This window comes from Leucoraja erinacea, chromosome 10 (genome assembly GCF_028641065.1).
Source record: "Leucoraja erinacea ecotype New England chromosome 10, Leri_hhj_1, whole genome shotgun sequence".
NCBI lineage: Eukaryota > Metazoa > Chordata > Chondrichthyes > Rajiformes > Rajidae > Leucoraja > Leucoraja erinaceus.
In genome coordinates this window covers 34,891,539-34,917,775 of record NC_073386.1, presented here as the reverse complement: position 1 = coordinate 34,917,775, position 26,237 = coordinate 34,891,539, and the positions used below count along the sequence as shown (strand labels likewise).

At 41.7% G+C, this 26,237-nt stretch overlaps 1 protein-coding gene across 6 annotated transcripts in view; it reads left to right on the top strand.

Moving 5' to 3' along the window:
* Nucleotides 1-26,237, top strand: part of sgip1a (SH3GL interacting endocytic adaptor 1a) — a 100,383-nt gene that overhangs the window by 19,630 nt on the left and 54,516 nt on the right. For all 6 annotated transcript variants that reach the window (XM_055641947.1, XM_055641951.1, XM_055641948.1 and 3 more), the window contains 4 exons: nt 3,616-3,640; nt 8,602-8,658; nt 18,953-19,010; nt 22,646-22,824. In XM_055641947.1, coding sequence (XP_055497922.1) covers nt 3,616-3,640; nt 8,602-8,658; nt 18,953-19,010; nt 22,646-22,824 — 319 coding nt within the window. The remainder of the gene's footprint in view (nt 1-3,615; nt 3,641-8,601; nt 8,659-18,952; nt 19,011-22,645; nt 22,825-26,237) is intronic.

Sequence of the window (26,237 nt, the reverse complement as noted above, 5' to 3'; positions counted from 1 at the left end):
TCCAAAAAATTGCAGGTTGAAAGCTTGAGAACAACAGAAATTACTGGAGAAACACAGCAGAGAGAAGTCTGAAGAAGGATCCCCACCCAAAATGTTGCATATCTGTTTCCTCCACAAATGCTGCTGACCCGCTGAGTTTAATTTTAATTTTTGTTTACTCCAGCATTTTCTATTATTAAAGTAGTGATAGATTAGAAAATATTAATCTGGTCATATAAGGAAAGATTCAGTTAGCTAGCCACATATTCACTTGAATGAGAAGAGCAGGTAGATAAGGTGGTCAAAGGCTTTTGGCAATGTGGTCTTCATCAGTCAGAGTATTGTATAGGAGTTGGGAGGTCATGTTACAGTTGTACAAGACGTTGGTGAGACCGCATTTAGAATATTGTGTTCAGTTCTGGGCACCATGTTATTAAAGATATTGTCAAGCTTGAAAAGGTTCAGAAAGGATTTACGAGGATGTTACCAGGACTAGAGGGTGTGAGCTTTCGAGAGAGGTTGAGTAGGCTGGGTCTCTATTCCCTGTGTACGAGGATGAAGGGAGATCTTATAGAGGTGTACAAAAGCATCAGAGGAATAGATCGGGCACAGTCTTTTACCCGGAGTTGGGGAATCGAGAACCAGAGGTCATAGGTTCAAGGTGAAGGGGAAAGGATTTAATAGGAATCCGAGGGGTAACTTTTTCACACAGAAGGTGGTGGGTGTATGGAACAAACTGCCAGAGGAGGTAGTTGAGGCTGGGACTATCCCATAATTTAAGAAACAGTTGGACAGGTACATGGATAGGACAGGTTTGGAGGGATATGGATCAAGAGCAAGCATGGGATGAAGGGCCTGTTTCCACACTGTTTATCTTTAGTTTTGTATTGGTGGGGGGGAGGGGGAAACTTTTTTTATCTCTTATCTCGACGGAGATGCAACTTTTTCCATGTCGTATCTCCGTCCACAATGCGGCCTAAGCTTTTCTCACTGAGAGTAGGGAAGATTCAAACAAGGGGACATGACTTACAGAGGAGATTTACTAGAATGTTGCCTGGGTTTCAACAACTAAGTTATAGAGATAGGTTGAATAAGTTAGGTCTTTATTCTCTGGAGCGCAGAAGGTTAAGGGGGGACTTGATAGAGGTCTTTAAAATGATGAGAGGGATAGACAGAGGTGATGTGGACAAGCTTTTCCCTTTGAGAATATGGAAGATTCAAACAAGAGGACATGACTTCAGAATTAAGGGACAGAAGTTTAGGGGTAATATGAGGGGGAACTTCTTTACTCAGAGAGTGGTGGCTGTGTGGAATGAGCTTCCAGTGAAGGTGGTGGAGGCAGGTTTGTTTTTATCATTTAAAAATAAATTGGATAGTTATATGGATGGGAAGGGAATGGAGGGTTATGGTCTGAGCGCAGGTATATGGGACTAGGGGAGATTATGTGTTCGGCATGGACTAGAAGGGTCGAGATGACCTGTTTCCGTGCTGTAATTGTTATATGGTTATATTATATGGTTATAAGCAAGTTGGACTAGTGTAGCTGGCACATTGTTGGCCGGTGTGGGCGAGTTGAGATGAATGGCCTGTTTCCACACTGTTTATCTTTAGTTTTGTGTTGGTGGGGGGTAGGGGGAAACGTTTTTATCTCTTATCTCGACGGAGATGCGACTTTTTCCATGTTGTATCTCCGTCCACACTGCGGCCTAACATCGTGGAGTTGGCGGCCACTTGCTGGGACTTCTAGAGTTCCAACGCAGAGCCTGCAAACTTTAACATCTTGGAGCGGATTATCCCTTTGTCAGGGGACAGCCTTTAGTGCTCCAACATGCGGGAGTTGTGGACTTTAACATCATAGAGCTCGCAGTCCCTGGTTAGCGGCCGACTTCGGGGACTCCAAGCTGCAGGAGTTTCGCCCACCCTGATGCTGGAGCTTAGGCCCCACTGATGCCTTCCATCAGTGGGGAATGTGGAGGAGCTACTGTGGTGGATGTTTATTTCAAAGTTTTATGTAATTGTGTGTCTTGGTACTTTTTTGGTAGAACTGTATGGCAAACCAAATTCCTCAAATGTTGCAAAACATACTTGGTTAATAAATTATGATTATGATTGTGATTATGATGAGAGCAAGACCAAGTCTTAGCAATGGCTCTAAATCCAGTCCTCATTTAATGATTGTTTTTGTCAAATTTAACTAAATTGCAGATTGAGGCAGAATGTTTACCAAGACTTTATATTGAAGACAGACACAAAAGTCTATCTTCGGTGTAAACCAGAATCTTCAGTTCCTTGGTGACTTGGTAGTTGGCCTTAACACCAAGGAAGGTTGGTGTCAGGAGAGGTGGTGGGCGGGCATTCCTCAGAGCAGCCTACAACTGGTTGGACTGATGTGTGAGTTTATGTTGTTTTTGTGATTGAATTTAACAAGTAATCATTGACTGTCACCTTGAATCCAGCTGCGAAAATCAAACAAAATTTGGGCTAAAATAAGTAGGGCATGAATGTTAAATCAGTGAAAATAACACGACTTGTACTTTACTGCCTGGCAATTGGCATCTCCTTAAATTCAGTTGGCACTTGGTCTCTGTAGGTTAATCAACATTTTCTCCAATTATGTGGAGCCATTAAACACCAATGTTGCACAACCAGAACAGATTATTTTCATCTGCTGTGGATGTTTAATGGCTGTGACACAGAGGTGTGAAAGGAGCAAGATCACAAGAGTGCTAGTGCCGGTCTTTTTTTGTACTTGCGAACTGACTGAAGTTTCATAAAATTGTTCACAGTAAAATCACATGGTAGGCAGGCACAACATTTGATGAAAGTTTGTTTATCTCGAGTTTATTGGAAGGTGTTAAAAATTAATCCCCCTGCGAACCCACACTATTACCTAATCTTCCTCCTTTCTTTCTGCTCCAGAGTTAATTATAATGTAACTTCCAAATTAATGCAACTTTTGCCCAGAGTTCCTTGTTTAAATTAGGTTTCCATCCTTGCAGCTGCTGGGGACAACAGAGACATTCTACCCCTCATTGCCTGCTATCTATCCTTTGACATGGTTGACCACACCGTCCTGTTCTATTGTCGTTCAGCTTGATGAGACCACGCTCCCTGACTATGATCTTACCCATCAAGTCTCAGCAATTAGCAACTATGCTCTCAGCTGCCACACCCCGTGGCAATTCTATCTATGTACCTTGCTTGTCCCAGGTATTTCCCAAAACCTTCTCCTTGACCAAATTTTCCTCTGTCTGAGTTCCTGCGAGGTACATAGCATTACTTTAAATGCACCGTATAGATGGACTTCTTGCAGGTGGAAACTATAGCAATCCATATCACAACAGTTCCTCGTTCCCATGTTTCTTTGTTCAAAGACAGTTGGCCAAAGTCAAATGCAAGTAATTACAATAACACTTTGTTCAAAGCGAAGATGTGGAGGTGTCTATACTGCAACTTTTCCACATAATGAATGCCCAAATATCTAGTTTTTCCTAAACCCTCAGAAGCCAGCAAACTGTCAGTATCTACTACTATATATGTTGATATATACTAATATTATAACATCAAACATCAATAATTCTATTTTGAATATGGCACTTTTTGCTTAAAAATACAATGTTCTCTCTTTCCATACAGTGGTTCACCAGACAGAGATGGAAATGTAAGTATTCATTATTGGTTAATGTGTATATTAAATAATCACACCAATATTTGTAACATTGCATTAATAATACAGGTGTCTCTTGGTACATTTGCTGCTCTGTTTCAAATCCAGCCAAAGGTCTCAGCAACAGCAGACTCACTAGATTACAGATTTGTTTCAACAGAAACATTGTTCACTATGAACTTTCCATTGGAAACGAGGCAGCATTTGTGGGAAGAGATAAATATTTCAGAACAATTATTGGGTTTTAAATCTTTTTCCCTTTGACCTGCTTGAGCTTTCCTGTTTTAATTTCAAATTTCCAATATTCGCAATATCACACAAGACGTCAACTCATCCTGTCCCACCCCTCTTCCTAATCTTTATTAAGTATTGACAATCTGCTCTCTACTTTTTCAATCCAGATGAAGGGTCTTAATTCAATATCTTGACTCCCCATTGCCCTCCATAGATGCTGCCTAACTCGTTGAATTTCTCCAGATTTTAGCATCTGCAGTTGGCTTTTATCTCCATTAGGGTGCAAATAAACTGTACCTTACATATGTCCTCTGGTTCTTGATTCCCCTACTCTGGGCAAGAGACTCTGTGCATCTACCCCATCTATTACCCCATCTGCGAGATCAGTGTGGGGAATACTAATATATGTAGTAATTTTCAAATTGAGAAGGTGCTGAGGCTCTTGAACCTCAGGATGAGGTATATGGAGTACTTAGAAGTTCATGATAAAATAGGCCGAAGTCAGCATGGTTTTGTGAAGTGGAGATCTTGCCTGACGAATCTGCTGGAATTTTTGATGAAGTAAATAGGAGGACAGACAAAGGAGAGCCAATGGCTTCAGTTTACCGAGATTTTCAGAAAGCCTTTGATTAGGTGCCACACGTGAAGATGAGAGCCCAAGGTATCAAAGGGCAGATACTAGCATGGATAGCAGGTTGGCCACATGGCAGAAGGCAAGAGTGGCAATAAAGTCAGTCACTCTTTAGTCAGATGGTAGTTAATCTGTGGAACATTACCACAGAGGGCAATGGAGGGCAAGTCAGTGGATATTTTTAAGGCAGAGATAGACAAATTCTTGATCAGAACAGGTGTCAAGGGTTACGGGGAGAAGGCAGGAAAATGGGATAAGGAGACGGAGATCACCCATGATTGAATGGCGGAGTGGACTTGATGGTCCGAATGGTCTAATTCTACTCCTATAACTTGTGAACTTGTGAAAGGGGGCTTTTTCTGGTTGGCTGCCAATGCGGAGTTCAACAGGGATTGGTGCTCAGACTGCTACTCTTCACATTGTATATTAATGATTTGGATGAGGGGATTGAAGGTTTTGTGGCCAGGCTTGCAAATGATATGAAAATAGGTGGAGGGGCAAATAGCGCAGAGAAAAGCAGAGACTCTGCAGAAGGACTTGGACAAGTTGGGAGAGTGGGCAGAGAAGTGGCAGATGAAGTATAAGGTAGCAAAGTGTGTTTGGTAGAAGGAATAAAAGTGTAGACTATTTTCTAAATGGGGAGAGAATCCAGAAATCAGAGGTGCAAAGGGACTTTGGAGTGCTGCTGCAGGATTCCTAAAAAGTTAATTTGCAAGTCAAATCTGTAGTAAAGAATGCAAATTGCTAGCATTTATTTCAAGAGGGCGAAAATACAAAAACAGGGATGTAATGCTGAGGTTCTATAAGGCGCTGGCCAGGCCATATTTGGAGTATTATGAGCAATTTTGGGCCACATATCTGAGGAAGGATTTGTTGGCCCTGGGTTAACATATGATGAGCATTTGACAGCACTGGGCCAGTACTCGCTGGAGTTTAGAAGAATGAAGGGGGACCTCATTGAAACACTGAATAGTGACTGGCTGGGATAGAGTGGATGTGGAGAGGATGTTTTTCACTAGTGGTAGAGTCTAGGACTAGACGTCATAGCCTCAGTATTAGATGTTCCTTTAGGAAGGAGTTGAGGAGGAATTTATTTAGTCAGAGGGTGGTGAATCTGTGGAATTCGTTGCCACATAAGGCTCTGGAGGACGTCAATGGATATTTTTAAGGCAGAGATAGATAGATCCGTGATTAGTACAGGTGTCAAGGGTTATGGGGAGAAGGCAGGTGAATGGGGTTAGGAGGGAGAGATAGATCAGCCATGATTGAATGGCTTAGTAGACGTGATGAACCAAATGGCCTAATTCTGCTCCTATCACTTGTGACCTTGTGACCAAGGCCTGATGGGATCTATCGCAACTTATTGAGGGAGACAAGAGAGGAGATTGCGAGGGCCTTGATGGAAATCTTTTTTTTTTCTCTCACTATAGGCAAGAACCCAGAGGACTGAAAAGTGGCTAATGTTAGATAAATAGAATGTTAGAATACTTTATTGTCACATGTGACAAGTCACAGTGAAATTCTTTGCTTGCATATCTTGCCAAGGTATGTAAATAGTCACCTATAAAGGGCGTTTACAAAGTTATAAACCCCCCCCCCCCCCCCCCTGTGCAAGTTTCCCCTTTGTTCTTCCCCCCTCGCGCACGGTGGTCCCCCCACACCGTGTCCCCCATTGTCCGTTGCTCTTCCCACCACCCTCACGACAGTCCCCCCACGTTGAGTCCTCCTTTGTTCCTTCCCTCGGCAGCGGCGTCCTCACTTCCACGTATCCGTCCTCGTCCATCAGTCGACGCCATCATTGGACCTCTCCACCAATGCCGGGTTCTCTCCGGACGCCTCTGTAGTGCCAACCCAGGCCCAGCTGCTTGCTCCGCCGACCCAGGCAACGATGGCCGCGGGATTGGCCAACCCGCAAGGCGCAGGTAGATAAGGTGGTCAAAAAGTCTTCTGGCACATTGGCCTTCATCAGTCAGTATTGATTATAGAAGTTGGGAGGTTTTGTTGCAGTTGTATAAGACGTTGGTGAGACTGCATTTAGAATATTGTGCTAAGTTCTGGGCACCATGTTATAGGAAAGATAGTTAAGTTTGAAAGGGTTCAGAGAAGATTTATGAGGATGTTGCCAGGACTAGAGGGTGTGAGCTATAGGGAGAGGTTGAGTAGGCTGGGTCTCTATTTGTTGGAGCGCAGGAGGATGAAGGGTGATCCAATAGAGGTGTATAAAATCATGAGGGGAATAGATCGGGTAGATACACAGAGTCTCTTGCCCAGAGAAGGGTAATCGAGGACCAGAGGACATAGGTTCAAAGTGAAGGGAAAAAGGAATCTGAAGGGTAACTTTTTCACACAAAGGGTGGTGCTGTATGGAACAAGCTGCCAGGTGAGGTAGTTGAGGCTGGGACTATCCAAATGTTTAAAACACACAGTTGGACAGGTACATGGATAGGACAAGTTTGGAGGGATATGAACCAAGTAACAGCAGGTGGGACTAGTGAAGCTGGGACATGTTGGCCGGGATGGGCAAGTTGGGCCGAAGGGCCTGTTTCCACACTGTATCACTCTATGACTATATGCCAGAGCTATCTCCTGTCTAAAATGTTCTTCCTCCTTCCTCCAAGCCAATTTTTAATTCCAATTGACTAGCTCACCATCAATTCCATGTGATCTAACCTTCCAGTAGCCTACAATGCTGGATATTGTCAAAGGCCTTGCGAAAGTCCATATCGACAACATTCTCTGCCATGCCCTCCTGATGACCTATTTAAAAACTCCATGAGATTTGTGAAGAATGATTTCCCATGCACAAAGCCATGTTGCCTATCCCCAATCAATCCATGCCTCTCCAAATGTTGATACATCATGTCCCTCCCTCCGAATCCCCTCCAACAATGGGCCGCACGGTGGTGCAGTGGTAGAGTTGCTGCCTTACAGCGGCAGAGACCCGGGTTAGATCCTGCCCATGGGTGCTGCCTGCACAGAGTTTGTACGCTCTCCCCATGACCTGTGTGAGTTTTCTTTGGGATTGCTGGTTTCCGCCCACATTCCAAAGACGTACAGGCTTGTAGTGTTAGGGATCGCTGGTCAGCGTGGACTTAATGGGCTGAAGGGCCTGTTTCCACGTTGTATCTCTAAGTTAAACTAAACTTTCCCAGTACTGACGTAGCTCAATGATGCTGAACTTTAAACTAAAGAATAATAATAAAGATACCAGATCGCAAAAGTTGAAGCAGCTGCATTTCCATCACCCATGATATAATATGTAAGAAAATATATCAGATATATGATATTTTGCACACATCTTCTAATTCCAACCTTCCCTAGACAATAGACAATAGGTGCAGGAGTAGGCCATTCGGCCCTTCGAGCTAGCACCGCCATTCACTGTGATCATGGCTGATCATCCCCAATCAGTACCCCGTTCCTGCCTTCTCCCCATATCCCCTGACTCCGCTATCTTTAAGAGTCTTTAAGCGGATCATTGCTGGAAGGATAGCGTCCAGGATTTATTAGTGAATATACACATCCATGCTGGATAGAGTATGAGAAAACCTATGGACTCGTATGAGTGTCAGATTGAACACAAATCTCACCTGACAGTAACTGTACAGGCAGCTGACCAGTCTTCATTAGTACACCCATGTATGATCCCAAAGCAGTAAATTACAATAGTAAATAAGGAATCACGGTGAATTCAGCAAGCATTTTGAAAAGTATAGCATTCATGAGACAGTATACGCACACCACCCAACAATTAAAAAGACAAATTGAAGCCTTTCCCAATAACCCACCGCATGACAATTAATTGCAAAAATTAAACCAAGTCCACTACTATTTGGTCTTTCTAGTAAACCATAAAGGGCAATGTCTCACACCATTGGATGACAGAACATTTGCTTGTGCCAAAGTTTAAAATACTGAGGCACTCTTCCAATTATCATCAAGTAAGTTGTTCCTCATGAATATAAATTATGCCTGTATTCTGAAAGGCTCTATGAATATTATTCTGTGCTGTGGAGCAAGACTGTACAGTTACTGTAAAATTTGCAATACAGAAAGTACTAATAACTTTTTTATTTCTAATCTCCAACAGAAGAAAACCAACGGTGCTCCAAATGGATTCTATACAGAAATTGACTGGGAGCGATATGTAAGTGTAAACGTCCTTGTTTTGTGCAGCTTTTTTTTTTTTCAAATGCCTTAATTTACTTAAAGGTAAGCATCATCAAAGTGCATTGATTAATCCAATATTATCACCAGCAGCATGGAATCAAAGTGATCTTATATTTTAAATGGTTTTAACAGTGTACACAGTCCAATGTACAAAGTAACACAGACACTTTGAAAGTGTGAAGTTTCAGATCATCTTATTTTTGGGTCTGTGAGAACATAAGAAGGAGATTTATAAATGGAGTGGGAGTGAAATCAGTTTCAAGCTGTTCAAAATGCTACTCTACTTCAGCGCTATCTTATCTTGGGCCTTCTGCTCGGCAGAAGTTGCCTGAACTGCTCCAGTTGAACTCTGTTAGAAGGCTGTTTTCAAGAAAGATTAAGGTAATAACGAGGAACTGCCGATGCTAGTTTATACCAAAAATGGACACAAAATGCTTGAGTAACTCAGCAGGTCAAGCAGCAGCATCTCTAGAGAACATGGATAGGAGATGTTTCGGGTTGGAACCCTCCTATTGTAGGGAGGTGGAAAAGAAAGTTGGAAGAGAGGAGGGTCAGAACGGAGCATGGTCGGTGATGGGTGAACACAGGTGAGGGAGTTATTTAATAGACAGATTGTTGGACAAAGGCCAGAGATAAAGAGACAGGTGTGACCCAAGAGGATAAAGAGTTATGAATTGTTAAGATCAGGGATTGAAAAGTTGTGAATTGTGTATCCATTGCAAATGGTATAATTGGAGGAGGAGGGGAGAAGCAGGTGCAAGGTCAGCCTGCTTTCAGGGGAGGGGAAGGAGTGTTGTGGGTGGGTGGTAGGTGGGGGGAGAAAAGAAGTGCGAAGGGTTCTTAGGGGATAAAGGGAAAGGGTATGGAGGCTGTTGTGTTACTTCAAATTGGAAGATTCAATGTTCTTGCCGTTGGATTGTGAGCTACCCAAGAGGAATGAGAGTCCCTTGCAACCTGTTTCTCTTGCGGTTCACAGACTCGCCAGCCGCCTGCCACTTTTGCAGGCTGGAAGAGTCTGTGTACCACGTGTATATGGAGTGTGTGAGGTTGCAGCCCCTGTTCCATCATCTATAAAGGGGCTGGTCCTGGCTGCACTTCTCACCCACCATCCTCATCTTCAGACACCCTGTGCGAAGGGGAGAGGGTGGGGCCAAGGATGTCCTGGTTGATTTGCTCCTGGGCCTGGCCAAGCTGGCCATCCACGAGTCACGGCACCAGGAAGAAGAGGCCTCTGCCCGAGCCGGCTGCCTGCCCCTTTTCCAGGGTTATGTCCGTGACTGGGTGGTATTAGAGAGGGACTATTTGCTGTCCACGGGCTCCCTGGGGGATTTCCAGGGGGTTGAATGCATCTTCAACAAGGATTGTAAGATAGTTGTATAATAGTTTATCATTTGTCGTGTATTATGGCGGTACTGTATATATTATGTTCATATTTTTAGAAATATTTTTGATTTTAAAAAGAGGAATACGAGATGCTTTTCCTCCAGTTTGCATGTGGCCTCACTCTGACAATGGAGGAGGACCAGGATAGAAAGGTCAGTATGGGAATGGGAAAAGTAGTTAAAATAGTTGGGGGCTGCACTGTGGTGCAGCGGTAAAGTTGCTGCCATACAGCGCCAGAGATCCGGGTTCGATCCTGACTATGGGTGCTCTGGTTTCCTCCCACACTCCAAAGACGTATAGATATGTAGATTAATTGGCTTTGGTAAAGTTGTAAAATTGTCCCTGGGGTGTAGGTTAGTGTTAATGTACAGGGTGATCGTTGGTCAGTGCAGACTCGGTGGGCCGACGGGCCTGTTTCCACACTGAATCTTTAAAATCTAAAGCAACCGGAAGATCCGCTAGGCATTGTCCTTTTAGATATAGAGATACAGCGTGGAAACAGGCCCATTGGCCCACCGAGTCCACAGGTCATTGATCACCCATATGCTAGTTCTATGTTATCTCACTTTTGTATCCAACACATTAAGGGCAATTTTCAAAAGCCAATTAACATACACACATGCACCTCTTTGGAATGTGGGAGGAAACCGGAGCACCGGGAGGAAGTCCAGGCGGTCATAGGGGAGGTACAAACGCCATTCAGACAGCACACATAGTCATGATCAAACACGGGTCTCTGGCGCTATAAGGTAGCAACTCTACCACTGTGCCACTGTATTGAATAGTGAGAGGCTTGGATAAAGTGGATGTGAAGTGGATGTTGCTACTAGTGGGAGAGTCTAGATCTAGAGGTCATATCCTCAGAATTAAAGGATAATCCTTTAGGAAGTAATGAGGAGGAATTTCTTTAGTCAGAGGGTGATGAATCTGTGGAATTCTTTGCCACAGAAAGCTGTGTTAGCCGTCAATGGATATTTTTAAGGCAGAGATAGATTCTTGATTAGTACTGATGTCTGGGGTTATGGGGAGAAGGCAGTGGAATGAGGTTAGGAGGGAAAGATAGATCATCCATGATTGAATGGCGGAGTGGACTTGATGGGCCAAATGGCCTAATTCTGCTCCTATCACTTATGAGAGTCCATGCCAGCCATCAATCACCCGATCATACCAGTTCTATGTCATCCCACTTTCTTTTATTGTCACATGTACCAATTAAAATACAGTGAAATGTGAATTACCATACCATTAACCTAACAACCTGCAGTTCATTTTATTGTGGTAGGAAACCAGAGCACCTGGAAGAAACCCACAGGGAGAACGTACAACCTCCACACCTAGAGTCATAAATTCATACGGCACAGAAACAGGCCCTTCAGCCCAACATATCCTGTCGACAAGATGCCCCAACTACAATAGTTCCACCCGCCCTCATTTAGCAACACTAAAAAGACATTTAGCTGGTACATTGCCTATGCATGTACCTGTCTAAATGTCTTTTTAGTGTTGCTATAGTATCAAAAGTTTCTTGAGCATTAAATGTTGTTATAGTACCATGCTCTTCTAACATGTCAATTTGGTGGAAATGCTTTCAATTATAACTAGCAATTGAATTTAATAACATTTAACAAGGCATGTTTATGGGTAAAGAAAAAAGTAGTATCATACATAGTTTCATGATGAGTCAAACGGTTTAATTCTATATTGTAACATCCTGTGACTTTTGTGATGGTAGTGTAATCGTCACCTGGACGATAATAGATTAATTAAAGGAAGTAAGGATTGACTTAAGGTTTAGGGACAATGTGAGACAGTAAAATTAATCAGCCAAATTAGCTGATTAAATAGCAAATAAAAGTAAGGCTGTGGCGTAGCAGCCTATTGAGAGAGGCTGTGTGGAGGGTAAGTGCTGTGGGGAGGTTAAGTGTGAGTCTTTGGCTCAGAAGTCCTCAGCACAGAGCACAGTGTCTCTTGCCCAGAGTAAGAGAATCAAGAACCAGAGGACATAGGTTTAAGGTGAGGGGGGGAAAGATTTAATAGGAACTGAGGGGTAACCTTTACATACAGAGGATGGTGGTTGTATGGAACGAGCTGCCCGAGAAGTTGGTGAGGCTGATAGTATCACAGGAAGCATTTGAACAGATACATGGATAGGTCAGGTTTAGAGGGATATGGGCCAAACACAGGCAGGTGGGACTAGTGTAGATGGGACATGTTGGTTGGTTTTGTCAAGTTGGGCTGAATGGCCTGTTTCCACACTGTATCACTATGATTCTACGATGTTAAATATTCATAAAGGACCTTGCCTATCTCCTGCGACTCCACAGAGCTGACCACTTTGATTCCTGAGGGGCCTTGTTCTCCCCCATTTTCCCTTTTTCTCAATGAATATAAAATCTTTTGGGATTTTTTTGCTTTTTTGCTTTCCTTTGATTGCCCATCTACTTTTCTTTCTCCTGAGTTTCCGAAACTCCTCCAGGGATGCATTTGATACCAGCTGTCTATACCTACCCTATGTCCCTTTCTTATTCTTGACCAGTGCCTCAAACTTGCTTATACCACCCGCTCTGCCCCTCACTCCAATCGGAACATACAGGTCCTGGACTCTTGTCAGCACCCTTTGTAAATTGCGATGAGAAAGTAACTGAAGTGTCCATGGTGAACCTTTTGGAATGAGTGACTATTGTTCTAATAACTTTAAAATAGTCCGGACGTTCCTTTTCCTTCAAACAACCATCAACTTGCGTCAATCAACTTGAGAGCGTTCCTGTCTAATACCTTCAAAGTTGGCCTTGCCCCAATTTATAATTTAAACTGTGGGCAATCCTGTTTCCAACCATAACTATCTGAAACCTAACAAAACATTGTTTGCTGGTCCCAAAAGACTCATCCACAAACACTTGGGCATCCACAGTGGTGCAGCGGCAGGGTTGGGTACAATCCTGACTTCGGGTGCTGTCTGTACAGAGTTTGTACGTTCTGCCGGTGACCGCGGGGGGTTTTCTCCGAGATCTTCGGTTTCCTCCTACACTCCAAAGACGTACAGGTATGTAGGTTAATTGGCTTGGTGTATGTGTATAATTGGCCCTAGTGTGTGTAGGATTATGTTAATGTGCGGGGATCACTGGTTGGTGTAGACTAGGTGGGCCGAAGTGCCTGTTTCTGTGCTGCATCGCTAAACTAAACTAAAGTAGACTTGCCCCAGCCAAAGTTCCAAGATTAGATTAAGTGTTACCCTCTCCCATATGTAGGGCCCTCTACCATATAACCATATAACAATTACAGCACGGAAATAGGCCATCTCGGCCCTACAAGTCCGTGCCGAACAACTTTTTTTCCCTTAGTCCCACCTGCCTGCACTCATACCATAACCCTCCATTCCCTTCTCATCCATATGCCTATCCAATTTATTTTTAAATGATACCAACGAACCTGCCTCCACCACTTCCACTGGAAGCTCATTCCACACCGCTACCACTCTCTGAGTAAAGAAGTTCCCCCTCATATTACCCCTAAACTTCTGTCCCTTCATTCTGAAGTCATGTCCTCTTGTTTGAATCTTCCCTATTCTCAAAGGGAAAAGCTTGTCCACATCAACTCTGTCTATCTCTCTCATCATTTTAAAGACATCTATCAAGTCCCCCTTTAATCTTCTGCGCTCCAGAGAATAAAGACCTGACTTATTCAACCTATCTCTGTAACTTAGTTGTTGAAACCCAGGCAACATTCTAGTAAATCTCCTCTGTACTCTCTCTATTTTGTTGACATCCTTCCTATAATTGGGCAACCAAAATTGTACACCATACTCCAGATTTGGTCTCACCAATGCCTTGTACAATTTTAACATTACATCCCAGCTTCTATACTCAATGCTCTGATTTATAAAGGCTAGCATAGCAAAAGCTTTCTTTACCACCCTATCTGTATGAGATTCCACCTTCAAGGAACTATGCACGGTTATACCCAGATCCCTCTGTTCAACTGTATTCTTCAATTCCCTACCATTTACCATGTACGTCCTATTTTGATTTGTCCTGCCAAGGTGTAGCACCTCACATTTATCAGCATTAAACTCCATCTGCCATCTTTCAGCCCATTTTTCCAAATGGCCTAAATCACTCTGTAGACTTTGGAAATCCTCTTCATTATCCACAACACCCCCTATCTTGGTATCATCTGCATACTTACTAATCCAATTTACCACACCTTCATCCAGATCATTGATGTACATGACAAACAACAAAGGACCCAACACAGATCCCTGAGGCACCCCACTAGTCACCTGCCTCCAACCCGATAAACAGCCATCCACCATTACCCTCTGGCTTCTACCATTCAGCCACTGTTCTACGTACTCTTTGAGAAAACTTTCCTGAACAATTTGACAAATTCTGCTCCATCTGAACCTTTTTCACTATGACATTCCCAGTCAATATTGGGAAAGTAAAAATCCCCTGCTATAACAACTTTGTTAGCCCTGCAGCTTTTCCTGGCATATTTGCTCTTCTAATTCCCATTGACTATCTGGGGGTCTGTAGTAGATGTGATCATTCATTTCTTATTTCTCAGCTCCACCCATATAGCCTAGCTCGATGAACCACCAGCAATGTCATTTATAACATTGGACCAGAACATTGAATGATTCCAAGAGGAAACCAATCAGAAATTTGGGTGAATAATTGTTTTCCCTTGATGTCATCACAAAGTATGTGAGCAGCAGTACATGAAATGATTTTACCACAGGGTATGACGTAATGCTAAAGGAATGAAGAAAAAGATGTGAGTTCACATTAATACATTGTGGATTTCAGACTGACACCAGGACGTTCTTCACACATTCAAACAACATATGGATTGCTCTAATAAACAGATTGGTGGATGAGAACTTTGTTAGTAATTGTCACATGCATTTCATATTTAATTCCCAAGCATGACATAAGGGAAAATATGTTCGTATATTTTGGGGGGTTTCTGTCTGATAGAATTATTCAGTGTTATTAGCACAGAAATGAGCAAAATCCAAATCTGTGACTGTTTCTGTTATGAATCAACTGATCTGCTCAGTCTCCATGTCCAGTAATGTTATTCTTTTTTAAACAAGTATATAATTATCTTGGAAAAGAGGTCGTAGCCATTAATTTTGATTTGGTAGGTAAAAGGAATAATTTCAAAAATGTGATGACAGCACATGTATGGCTGTTGATGTTGAACAGGATAAGAGACCTAAAGGGTGCAGCAATAGGAAGAATTTATGTAGATTTGGAACAAATCAGCACAAAATTCTTCAATAGAAAGCCTAAAAGTTCCCTATGGTAGGCTGTTCCAGAAGATTAAGATGTGTGGGAATAATAGTGACTTGGTCATATGGATTCAGAACTGGCTTACTTATAGATGAAAGATGGGTTGTGGTTGAAGGACAATATTCTGGCTGGAGGTCAGTTTAAGGATAAGGGGGAAATATTTTAGGACAGAGATGAGAAAAACATTTTTCACACAGAGAGTGGTGATTCTGTGGAATTCTCTGCCACAGAAGGTAGTTGAGGCCAGTTCATTGGCTATATTTAAGAGGGAGTTAGATGTGGCCCTTGTGGCTAAAGGAATCAGGGGGTATGGAGAGAAGGCAGGTACAGGATACTGAGTTGGATGATCAGCCATGATCATATTGAATGGCGGTGCAGCCTCGAAGGGCCGAATGGCCTACTCCTGCAACCTATTTTCTATGTTTCTATCTTTCTATTTCAAACCTTCAGTAAAGAGTCTCCGGTTATTCATCTCCGAGGAATGCAACATTATAGAGTTATGCCTCTGTCCCACTTAGGAAACCTGAACGGAAACCTCTGGAGACTTTGCGCTGCACCCAAGGTTTCCGTGCGGTTCCCGGAGGTTTTTGTCAGTCTCCCTACCTGCTTCCACCACCTGCAACCTCCTGATATATCAACCATATCGAGTGCAATATGATGCTCTTGTATGACATTCAGAGAGAAGTTGCTTGGTTATACCTTCCTGTGCTGTACTCTTCTATATTCTGTTCTGTGATATGTGATATGTGCCTATACATAGAAACATAGAAAATAGGTGCAGGAGTAGGCCATTTGTCCCTTCGAGCTTGATCATCCAGAATCAATACCCCGTTCCTGCTTTCCCCCCATATCCATTGGTTAGTCCTACTCTTTCATGAAATCATCCAGTGAATTGGCCTCCACTGCCTTCTGTGGCAAAGAATTCCACAGATTCACAACTCTCTGGCTGAAAAATCGTTTTCCTCATCTCAGTCCAAAAATGGCCTTCCTTTTATTCCTAAACTGTGACCTCTGGTTCTGGACTCCCCCAACATCGGGAACATTTTTCTTGCATCTAGCCTATCCAATCCCTTAAGAATTTTATATGTTTCTATAGGATCCCCTATCCTATACATATCCAGAAATAAGGGCAGCACAGTGGCACAGTAGTAGTATTGTTGCCTTACAACACCAGAGACCTGGGTTGAACCTGACTACGGGTGCTGTCTATATGGAGTTTGTACATGCACCCTGTGACTGCATGGGTTTTCTCCAAGCGCTCCAGTTTCCTCCTATATTCCAAAGATGTGCAGGTTTGTAGGCTAATTGACTTCTGTAAATTATCTCTCGCATGTACAATAGATCATTGGTCGGCAAAGAATCAGTGGGCCGTAGGGTCTGTCTCCACGCTGTATCTTTAAAAGTAAATCTGAAACTAAAGCTATGGAAAAGATTAACAGGCAAGGTCTCTTTTCTCTGGAAAAATGGAACCCTAAAGGGTAACCATGCAATATATTTTAAATTGGCAACAATTTTGATTGGATGGATAGAGAGAGAATATTCCAGTTGTGGGGGAAAAGTATAATAAGAAGCCATCAATTTAAGCAATCAATTTAAGACAGTTATCAAGCAATCCAGTAGGAAATTCGAAGGGAATGCATTTATCGAATGGGTGGTGATAATGTGCAGCTGGCTACCACAGGAAATAGTTGAGAATATCGACTTAAGTAGAAACTGGACATGCATAAAAGGAGAAATAAACTATTTAAAGTACACCAATTGACAGTAATTGTCCAGATTTGATTAGGTCTGGTTTTGTGAATGATGTTTGTTCGTAATTATTCACATAATCATCGGCTTGAAAAGAGACAATAAACATCCAGCAATGTAAATATTCTTGAATGTTGCCCTGCCTTGTGACCTACCTGAAATATCTATTTCAGTCATACATTTCTTCACATCCCATAAAGTCAATAATATAGGTGAGTTATTTTGCTAATTAAAAATTGTACCTGACAATCTAACTACAAACTTGAAGTAAATATAAAAGTTTGGGAAGTGGAGCCTCCATTGAAATTTCAGTGAAATTAAATATATGGGGAGAGGGGAAATTGAAGAAACTTCCACACATGGACGTGGCCGATGAGGGGGTAGTGGTGGATGTTATCTGCATGGATTTTAGTGAAGCATTTGATAAAGTCCCCATGCTAGGCTGATCCTGAAGATGCACAGGATTAACAGTGACCTGGTCATATGGATTCGGAACTGGCTTACTGACAGAAGACAGAGGATTGTGGAGAAAGGACAAGATTAAAGCCGGAGGTTCGTGAGTTCCGGTCGCCCCATTGCAGGAAAGATGTGGAGGCTTTGGAGCAGGTACAGAGTAGGTTTACAAGTATGTAGCCTGGATTAGGGGTATTAGTGCTAGGAAGAGGTTGGATGCTTGGATTGTTTTCTCTTGAACGTTGGAGGTTGCGGGGAAATCTGATAGAGGTGTATAACATTTTGACTTTGGAAATAGTGCTGAGAGGTTTTACCCAAATGTCACCTGGATTAGTGGGTATTCGCCACAGGAAGAGGTTGGACAGACTTGGATTGTTTTGAATAGAATGCTGGAGGTGTCGGGAGACGTGGTAGAAGTATATATAATTTATGAGAAATATAGTTAGGATGGACAGTCAGAATCTTTTTCCTGGGACGGAAATTCAAATACCAGAGGGCATAGTTTTAGAGTAAGGGCAAAGTTTAAAGGAGACATTTAAAAGTTAAAGTGCGGGGCAACTTTTTAACACAGAGGGTGGAGAGTGACTGGAACACATTGCCAGGATTGGTGGTTCAGGCAGATACAATAATGGCATGTAAGAGGCGTTTAGATAGGCATATAAATATGCAGGGATTGGAGAGATGTACACAGGTAGATAAGAGATATGTCTTGGCATCATGTTCGGCTTAGACATTGTGGGCAGAAGGACCTGTTCTTGTGCTGTACAGTTCTATTGTCTACATGTGACTTCTGCGGACTAGAAAGTAAAAGACGTCAGAAACAGCATTATCTACAAATTCCCTTTCAAGTTTCATGACATTGACTTGGAAATGTATGTCTCTTCCATTATCACCATCATTTTGATTTTCATCCAAATATTGTAACTTGTATTGCTACTGGTATTGACACTAAAATAACATTTAAAAGACATTAGAACAGGTACATGGATAGGAAAGGTTTAGTGGGATAAATGCTAAATGTGGGATAGGTGGGATTAGTGTAAATGGGGCATCACAGACATTGTGGGCCGAAGGGCCTGTCTTTGTGCAGAATTACCCTACTATGGCAGACCATTCACTATGAAGATTACTGCAGTTCAAGGAGAGACATCACCCCACTTCATGAGACAAATAGTAACGGGTATTCAGCGTGGACCCTGGCATCCTGTGAGAGTTTCAAGCAAGAGGCTGAAGCCATGCACTATTGGTAGCTCGTGTTAAAGTTACAGCTACTTTGGTCCACTCATTTTAAATAATGAACAAAACTTGTCCTTCAGCAAAATTACAGGAAATTACCGATAGTTGAATATCTTCCTTACTTTTCATTCTGTTCTTTGTCTGATTTTTCAGAATTCCCCAGAGGTTGACGATGAAGGCTACAGTATCAGGCCAGATGATAAATCAGGTTATATCCTTTAGATTCTTCTGACATCATGTGGCACAGGTGCTGCGTGGTCCACAGCTTGCTTTGACATTTTCCCATTTTTTATCATGGATTTTGGGGATTTGAGATTGTTGAGGGTCACTTGCGATCTTTTTTCCGTTTCATTGAACAAAATGCATTGGAAGATATTATAGTTTTGTTCAACACTTCTGAAGACATTCCATTACAGGTGGACCATCTGTGAAAGTAATTCCAGTTGGAGACTGGCACTGCTTTAAATGCCCAGCCTTGCAATGAAATGTATGATATCAACATTTTAAATATAACATGTGTAGGAAGGAACTGCAAACGCTGGTTTACACTGAAGACAGACACAAAATGCTGGGGTAACTCAGTGGGAGAGGCAGCATCTCTGGAGAGATGGAATGGGTGACATTTTGGGTTGAGACCCTTCTTCAGACTTAAATATAACAGTTTTCTTGTAAGGGTACTATGACAACTTCTTAACATTGGTTATTTTAACACTCCAGCTTATTTTCCCCTTCTGACCTGAAGATATTGATTAAGCATTACACAATATAAGCCCTCGCCAGTAACCTTTCGTATTTATGCCCACAAAAGAACATCATAGGAAAGAGATGTGAAAAAAAACTAAAACGGCCTGAAGCCTATTCTTTCATTCATAGTTAATCCTGTACTTTAAGTCACATCCTCTGATTTATTAAGCTCATATACTGAAAAGTACCTTAATCCCTGCCCATAAAAGTATTGCAGTGTGCTGTTGCCTCCCAGTTGATATCCATCTCAATGCAGTTTCAATCCCTCCATTCAGTTTTCATCCCTCCATTCAGTTTTCCACACCTTAAAGGAACATGGTGTGATACTCTGGATCTGATCATGTTTACTGACTGTAGTATTAACTTATATTGTTATACATGGTTGACCAATCCATTCTCTTCACAAAAAAATGACATCAAGTACAGGAGCACTTTAAGATACATGACATGCTTTAAGAGACATGACATTTTAACATTTCCAGTTTTGTCCAGGACATTTAAAACACCTTCCCTCCTACAGTGTAACATCAAGCAAGTGATCTATTTAGGATCCATTCGTACTCTGCTTCTCTGTATGATCCCTCTTACCCACATTGTCTCTGAGCATGTCGTTTACTCCCACATATACAGTGCATTCAGAAAGTATTCAGACCCCTTCACTTTTTCCACATTTTACTACTTTACAGCCTTATTCTAAAATGGATTAAATTTATTTTTTTAAATCATCAATCTACACACAATGCCCCATAATAAAAAAGCGAAAACAGGTGTTTAGAAATGTTTTCAAAGTAATTAAAAAGATAGAACTGAAATATCTCATTTACATAAGCACAGTGAAGAAGTGAATGGCATGTTTACCTTCATAACAAGAGGAGTTGAGTATCGGAACAAAGAGGTCCTTCTGCAGTTGTACAGGGCCCTGGAGAAACCACACCTGGAGTATTCTGTGCAGTTTTGGTCTCCAAATTTGAGGAAGGACATTCTTGCTATTGAGTGAGTGCTGCGTAGGTTCACGAGCCCTATCTAGCTCTCTCTTGAAAGTATCCAGAGAACCGGCCTCCACTGCCCTCTGGATAGGGCTCTTGAAGATAGCGGAATCAGGGAATATAGGGAGAAGGCATGAAGGGGGTACTGATTGTGAATGTTCAGCCATGATCACATTGAATGGCAGTGCTGGGTTGAAGGGTCGAATGGCCTGCTCTTGCACCTATTGTCTATTATGTTCAAATCCTTTATTCAGTACTTTGTTGAGTACTTTGCCAGCGATTACAGCCTCAAGTCTTCTTGGGTACCACGTTACAATCTTGGCGCACCTGTATTTGGGTAATTTCTCCCATTCTTCTCTGCAGATCCTCTCAAGCTCTGTCAGGTTGGATGGGGACCGTCAATGCACAGCTATTTTCAGGCCCCTCCAGTGATGTTCGATCGGGTTCAAGTCCGGGCTCTGGCTGCGCCACTCAAGAACATTCACAGACTTGTCATGAACCCACTCCTGCATTGTCTTGGTTGTGTGCTTAGGGTCGTTGTCCTGTTGGAAGGTGAACCTCTGCCCCAGTCTGAGGTCCAGAACACTCTGGAGCAGGTTTTCATCAAGGATCTCTGTACTTTGCTGCATTCATCTTTCCCTCGATCCTGACTAGTCTCCCAGTTCCTGCCATTGAAAAACATTCCATCCTTCCGTCTGGCCACTCTACCATAAAGGCCTGATTGGTGGAGTGCTGCAGATATAGTTGTCCTTCTGGAAGGTTCTCCCATCTCCATAGAGAAACTCTGGAGCTCTGTCAGAGTGACCATCGGGTTCTTGGTCACTTCCCTGACCAAGGCCCTTCTTCCTGATTGCTCAGTTTGGCTGGGCAGCCAGCTCTATGAAGAGTCCTGGTGGTTCCAAAGTTCTTCCATTTAAGAATGACGGAGGCCAATATGCTCTTCGGGACCTGCAATGCTGCAGAAATAGTTTTATACCCTTCCCCAGATCTCTGTCTCGCCACAATCCTGTCTTTGAGGTTTACAGACAATTCCTTTGTCTTCATGGCTTGGTTTTTGCTCTGGCATGCATTGTCAACTGTGGGACCTTATATAGACAGGTGTGTGCCTTTCCAGATCATGTACAATCAATTTAATTTACCACTGGTGGACTCCAATCAAGTTGTAGAAACATTTCAAGGATAATCAATGGAAACAGGATGAACCTAAGCTCAATTTTGAGTGTCGTAGCAAGGGGTCTGAATACTTATGTAAATGTGATATTTCAGGGTTTTTTTTAATTACTTTGCAAAAATTTCTAAACACCTGTTTTCGCTTCTTCATTCTGTGGTATTGTGTGTAGATTGATGACAAAACAAAATTAATTTAATCCATTTTAAAATAAGGCTGTAACATTACAAAATGTGGAAAAAGTGAAGGGGTCTGAATACTTTCTGAATGCACTGATCGTGGATGGCAACTAGTTTACCCGGATCAACAAAAAACAATGTGTCGACTGAACTCATGGGGCCAGGCAGCATTTGTGGAAGGAATAGACAAATGACACCAAGGGGAAGGAAAGGTTTAGAGGGTTATGGGTGAAACACGGGCAGGTGGGACTGCTGTGGATGACGCAAAGATGGACACAAAATAACTCACTGGGTCAGGCAGCAATCTCTGGGAAAACAGATAACAGATAGGTGACTGATTGTAGGGTGGGTGGGGGAAGGTTGGTTGGGATGAGCAAGTAATGTCATCTCAGACTGCTGCCATCGTGTTCTTCTTAACCACTAATGCGACTCCCCCCCCCCCCCCCCCCTACTCTTTCACCCCCATCTTTATCTCACCAGTAGCACCTGTACCCTGGAACATTAAGCCGCCCAGCCTGTCCAACCCTTAGCCAGGTTTCCGTTAAGGGTGTAACTTCATTGTCACATGAAGTTATCCCAGTCGTGAGTTACCTTACCCATCAGGCTTATAGCATTGTAATAAATGCAATTGAATCTAAGCCGGGCAAATTGGGCTGAAGGACCTGTTTCCGACTCTGTGAAACAGCATCACAGATTTTAAAAGCATATTTAGCTGTGTAACTGTTCCACTTTGTTTCTATTACAAAAATAATCCTTAACGGCATTTCACCTACCAAAGGGAAACACTTTTACTCATCAAGTGAGTCTGAGTCGGATGAAGACACACGCCGAAAATTTAACATAAAAATTCGTCCGCTCCAGGCTAAAGATGCTGTGACATTGATGGCAGCTTCAGTGGATGAGCTAAAGGTCTCTGTCTGCAACATTTCTCTATCTCCTTCACCATTGGTAAGTACTCTAACTTGTTTCTATCAATCAGCAAAATAGGAAGCTAATCAGAAAAATTCTTAATGTCTGGCTGCATGATTTAGTTAAGTACAAAGTCAACATTTTTATCATTACAATATATTTTCAAAATGTTCAATTTTTATTTTAGACAATGAACATTCATTCTTATTGTTGTCAATTATCTTGAATAAAGCAGTTTGAAACAGGGTTTCTGAGGCTGCTCACTGAACTCAAATAATTGATATCCTAACATTAGAAACATTATATTGATACACATTGAAGAAATGTTAATGACAGGAAAACCATACAACCCTCTCCATGGTGATGATTTTTCATCAGTAAAATACCTTCTCTGATGTACAGAAGTCATATGAGTGGTAGAGACTCCATAAGGTATGCTTGCCTTCATTGGTCAGGTTATTGACTATAAGAGTCAGTCTCTCGTGATTGGTCAAAGACATATGTCAGTATGTCATGATAGGATGCATTTGGAGTGTTGCATGCAGTTCTAGTCTCCCGAACATGGGAAGAATGTGGAGAGGGTGCCGAGGAGGATTAACCTGGTGCCTGGATTAGGTGGGGTATTAGCTGCAAGGAGAGGTTGGATAGATTTGGATTGTTTTCTCTGGAACGCCGGAGGTTGAGGGGGACCTGATAGAAGCATATAAAATTATGAGAGGCATAGATAGGATAGACAGTCTGAACCTTTTACTCAGAATAGTATTATCAAATACTATAGGGCATAGTTTTAAGGTGAGAGGGGAAAAGTTTAAAGGAGATGTGTGGGGCAATTTATTTTTACACACTGGGCGGTGGGGATCAAAGATCCTATAGGATCTTTGGTGGGGATGATGGTGGAGGCAGATATGTGTCCATTTAGAGGCTTTGGATAGGCACATGGATGTGCAGAGAATGGAGGGATATAGATTATAGAAGATAGACACAAAATGCTGGAGACTGGCAGCATCTCTGGAGAGAAGGGTAGGGTGACGTTTCGATTCGAGAACCTTCTTCAGATTTTGTCCAGGCAGATGAGAGTTGGTCTTGGTATTATGTTCAGCACAGACATTGTGGGCCAAAGTTCCTATGCTGTACTGTTCTATTCAATGTATTCAATATATTCAAAGGCATTTGAATAGAAAATCATTCAATTTCAGTTCATTTAATATAAATTGTAACACATTTTCTATTCAAATTTCATGAGCTATTTTGTAAAATGTTTCAGCAGAAAGGCTACATTGAGATTTCATGCAGTGAATTCCACAGTATTCTGCCTCCATGAAGTTTTATAATTGTTGAAACATGAGGCATAAAACATGTTCGTCATGCAAAGCCTGGTATACCAATTTAATTAGATTCTGACCAACCCTTTGACCAAAATCCATTTTCTCCTCCAATCTCCTATTCGACTGCCCAAAAGTCTGCTGATCTTACTCTTAAATAGATTCGGCAACTAAGCACCCACCCACAGCCCCGATAGGTTAAGAATCACAAAGATTCACGACACTCTGCTTTTAAAAAAATCATGGATTCTCTTTTTCCCTCCACTAGGCTGTCTAGAACTATAGATCTACATCCAGTCAGATCCTCAAAACTTTATTGTGTAACTTTAAACTTTATTGTTTAGGTTAACTATTGCCATGGCAACATGATTCTGATTGTATTGCCTTGTTTACAGATTAGAGTTTCACAAATTAAATTATACAGGACCTACAAAACCTACTCTGGATATTGTTTTAGATATAAAGGCAGCTCTCTTGCTTTGAACGTCCCCATTGATTAAAATCCACATTAAAGTGATATTTTGGCGGGTTGAGACGCGAGTCAATTTCCAAAATCAGTTTTATTAACAAAATGACTAAATCAATGGAGTAACACAACCAACACAGCCAATACAAAGGTCATACCACAACGGTGGTCGAGAACGATTGAAGGGGCATCGCCCAGAAAGCTCGCAAACACAAACCTCTCCCCATAGTCACGCGACAGAAACACCTGACCGCAGGGTTCCATTACTTGCGGGCACCAGCAGGTGCCCCTACAATATATTACATGATTTAGTTTGGAACAAAATATAGGTTGTGGAAAAGCTTATAGCCAATACATGTCATAACTAGTGTTGGTATACTATATTTATATTGCACTAGTGCTGTAGAAGCTTCTCCTTGTGTTGGAGGTTCACGTTACAATTTTCCACTGCATGTTTACCTTCAGCTGCTTAATAACTGAGAAAATGATATTTGTGACATGGCATGACATTTATATCGCTCATAAATTTGTGCACCAATACATCGAGTAACAGTTACAATTTTATTTGGCCTTTTATTTGTCGTATGCCTTATTTTTCTTTTGGTTATCCAAAAAAATTATCTCACTATATCATTTTTAAAAAGAAACGGATCTGATAGCTAACTGGATGTCATACAATTTTAATATGACATAAACTATTAGGAATTTTATAAGATAAAGTACCTGTAATTCATTTTTAAAAGCTTTCTTTGTACACAATTTATTCATTTCAAGGGACTAATAAATTGCTGCTGCTCAATGATTGTTCTGGAATGCAGCAGAAAATTGTTTCATTGCATGGACATAGTGAGAAGATATTTTTAAGGCAGATATAGATACTGTAGATGCTTGATTAGTACAGATGTCAGGGGTTATGGGGAGAAGGCAGGAGAATGAGGTTAGGAGGGAGAGATAGATCAGCCATGTTTGAATGGTAGAGTAAATGTTATGGGCCAAATGGCCTAATTCTGCTCCTATCACTTATGACCTTAAGATGGGTAAAAGCATAGCTTACCATCTGATATGCGGAAAAGGTACACAGTCAGTAATTGCCAGATGGCAATGTAAAGGAGTAAATATATTTTATAATTCATCAAACCATTTGATAACATTTTCCTCTATCATTCTTTGGCTGGGTTAATCAAACATAATTCTGAACCATCTTAGCATGTACAATATCTGGCAAATTCACAGATCTTACAAAACTACCCACATTCCAATACATTATTGTTGCTAAGTGGATTAGTGCTATAATATACAAACTCTACTAATGATTATTCAGTATTAATGTCTGAACATGGCTGAATATAGAAGAATATATACTGTATTACTGTTACTGTACTAATATGAGAAGGTTTACTCATGTAGAATAACTGATAATTAATCAAAAACAAAGATATTGACCTTTAATTAAATCATGTTGCTGGAAATGAATGAGTGATTTTTAAATACTGTTTTTAATCAATTATTGAATAGATTACAAAGTAATGTGATTCATATCGCTCATACATCTTAAATCTGTGCACCAATACATTGAGCAACATTTACAATTTAATTTGGCCTTTTATTTGTCATACGCCTTATTTTCCTTTTGGTTATCCAAAATCATTTCACGATATCATTTT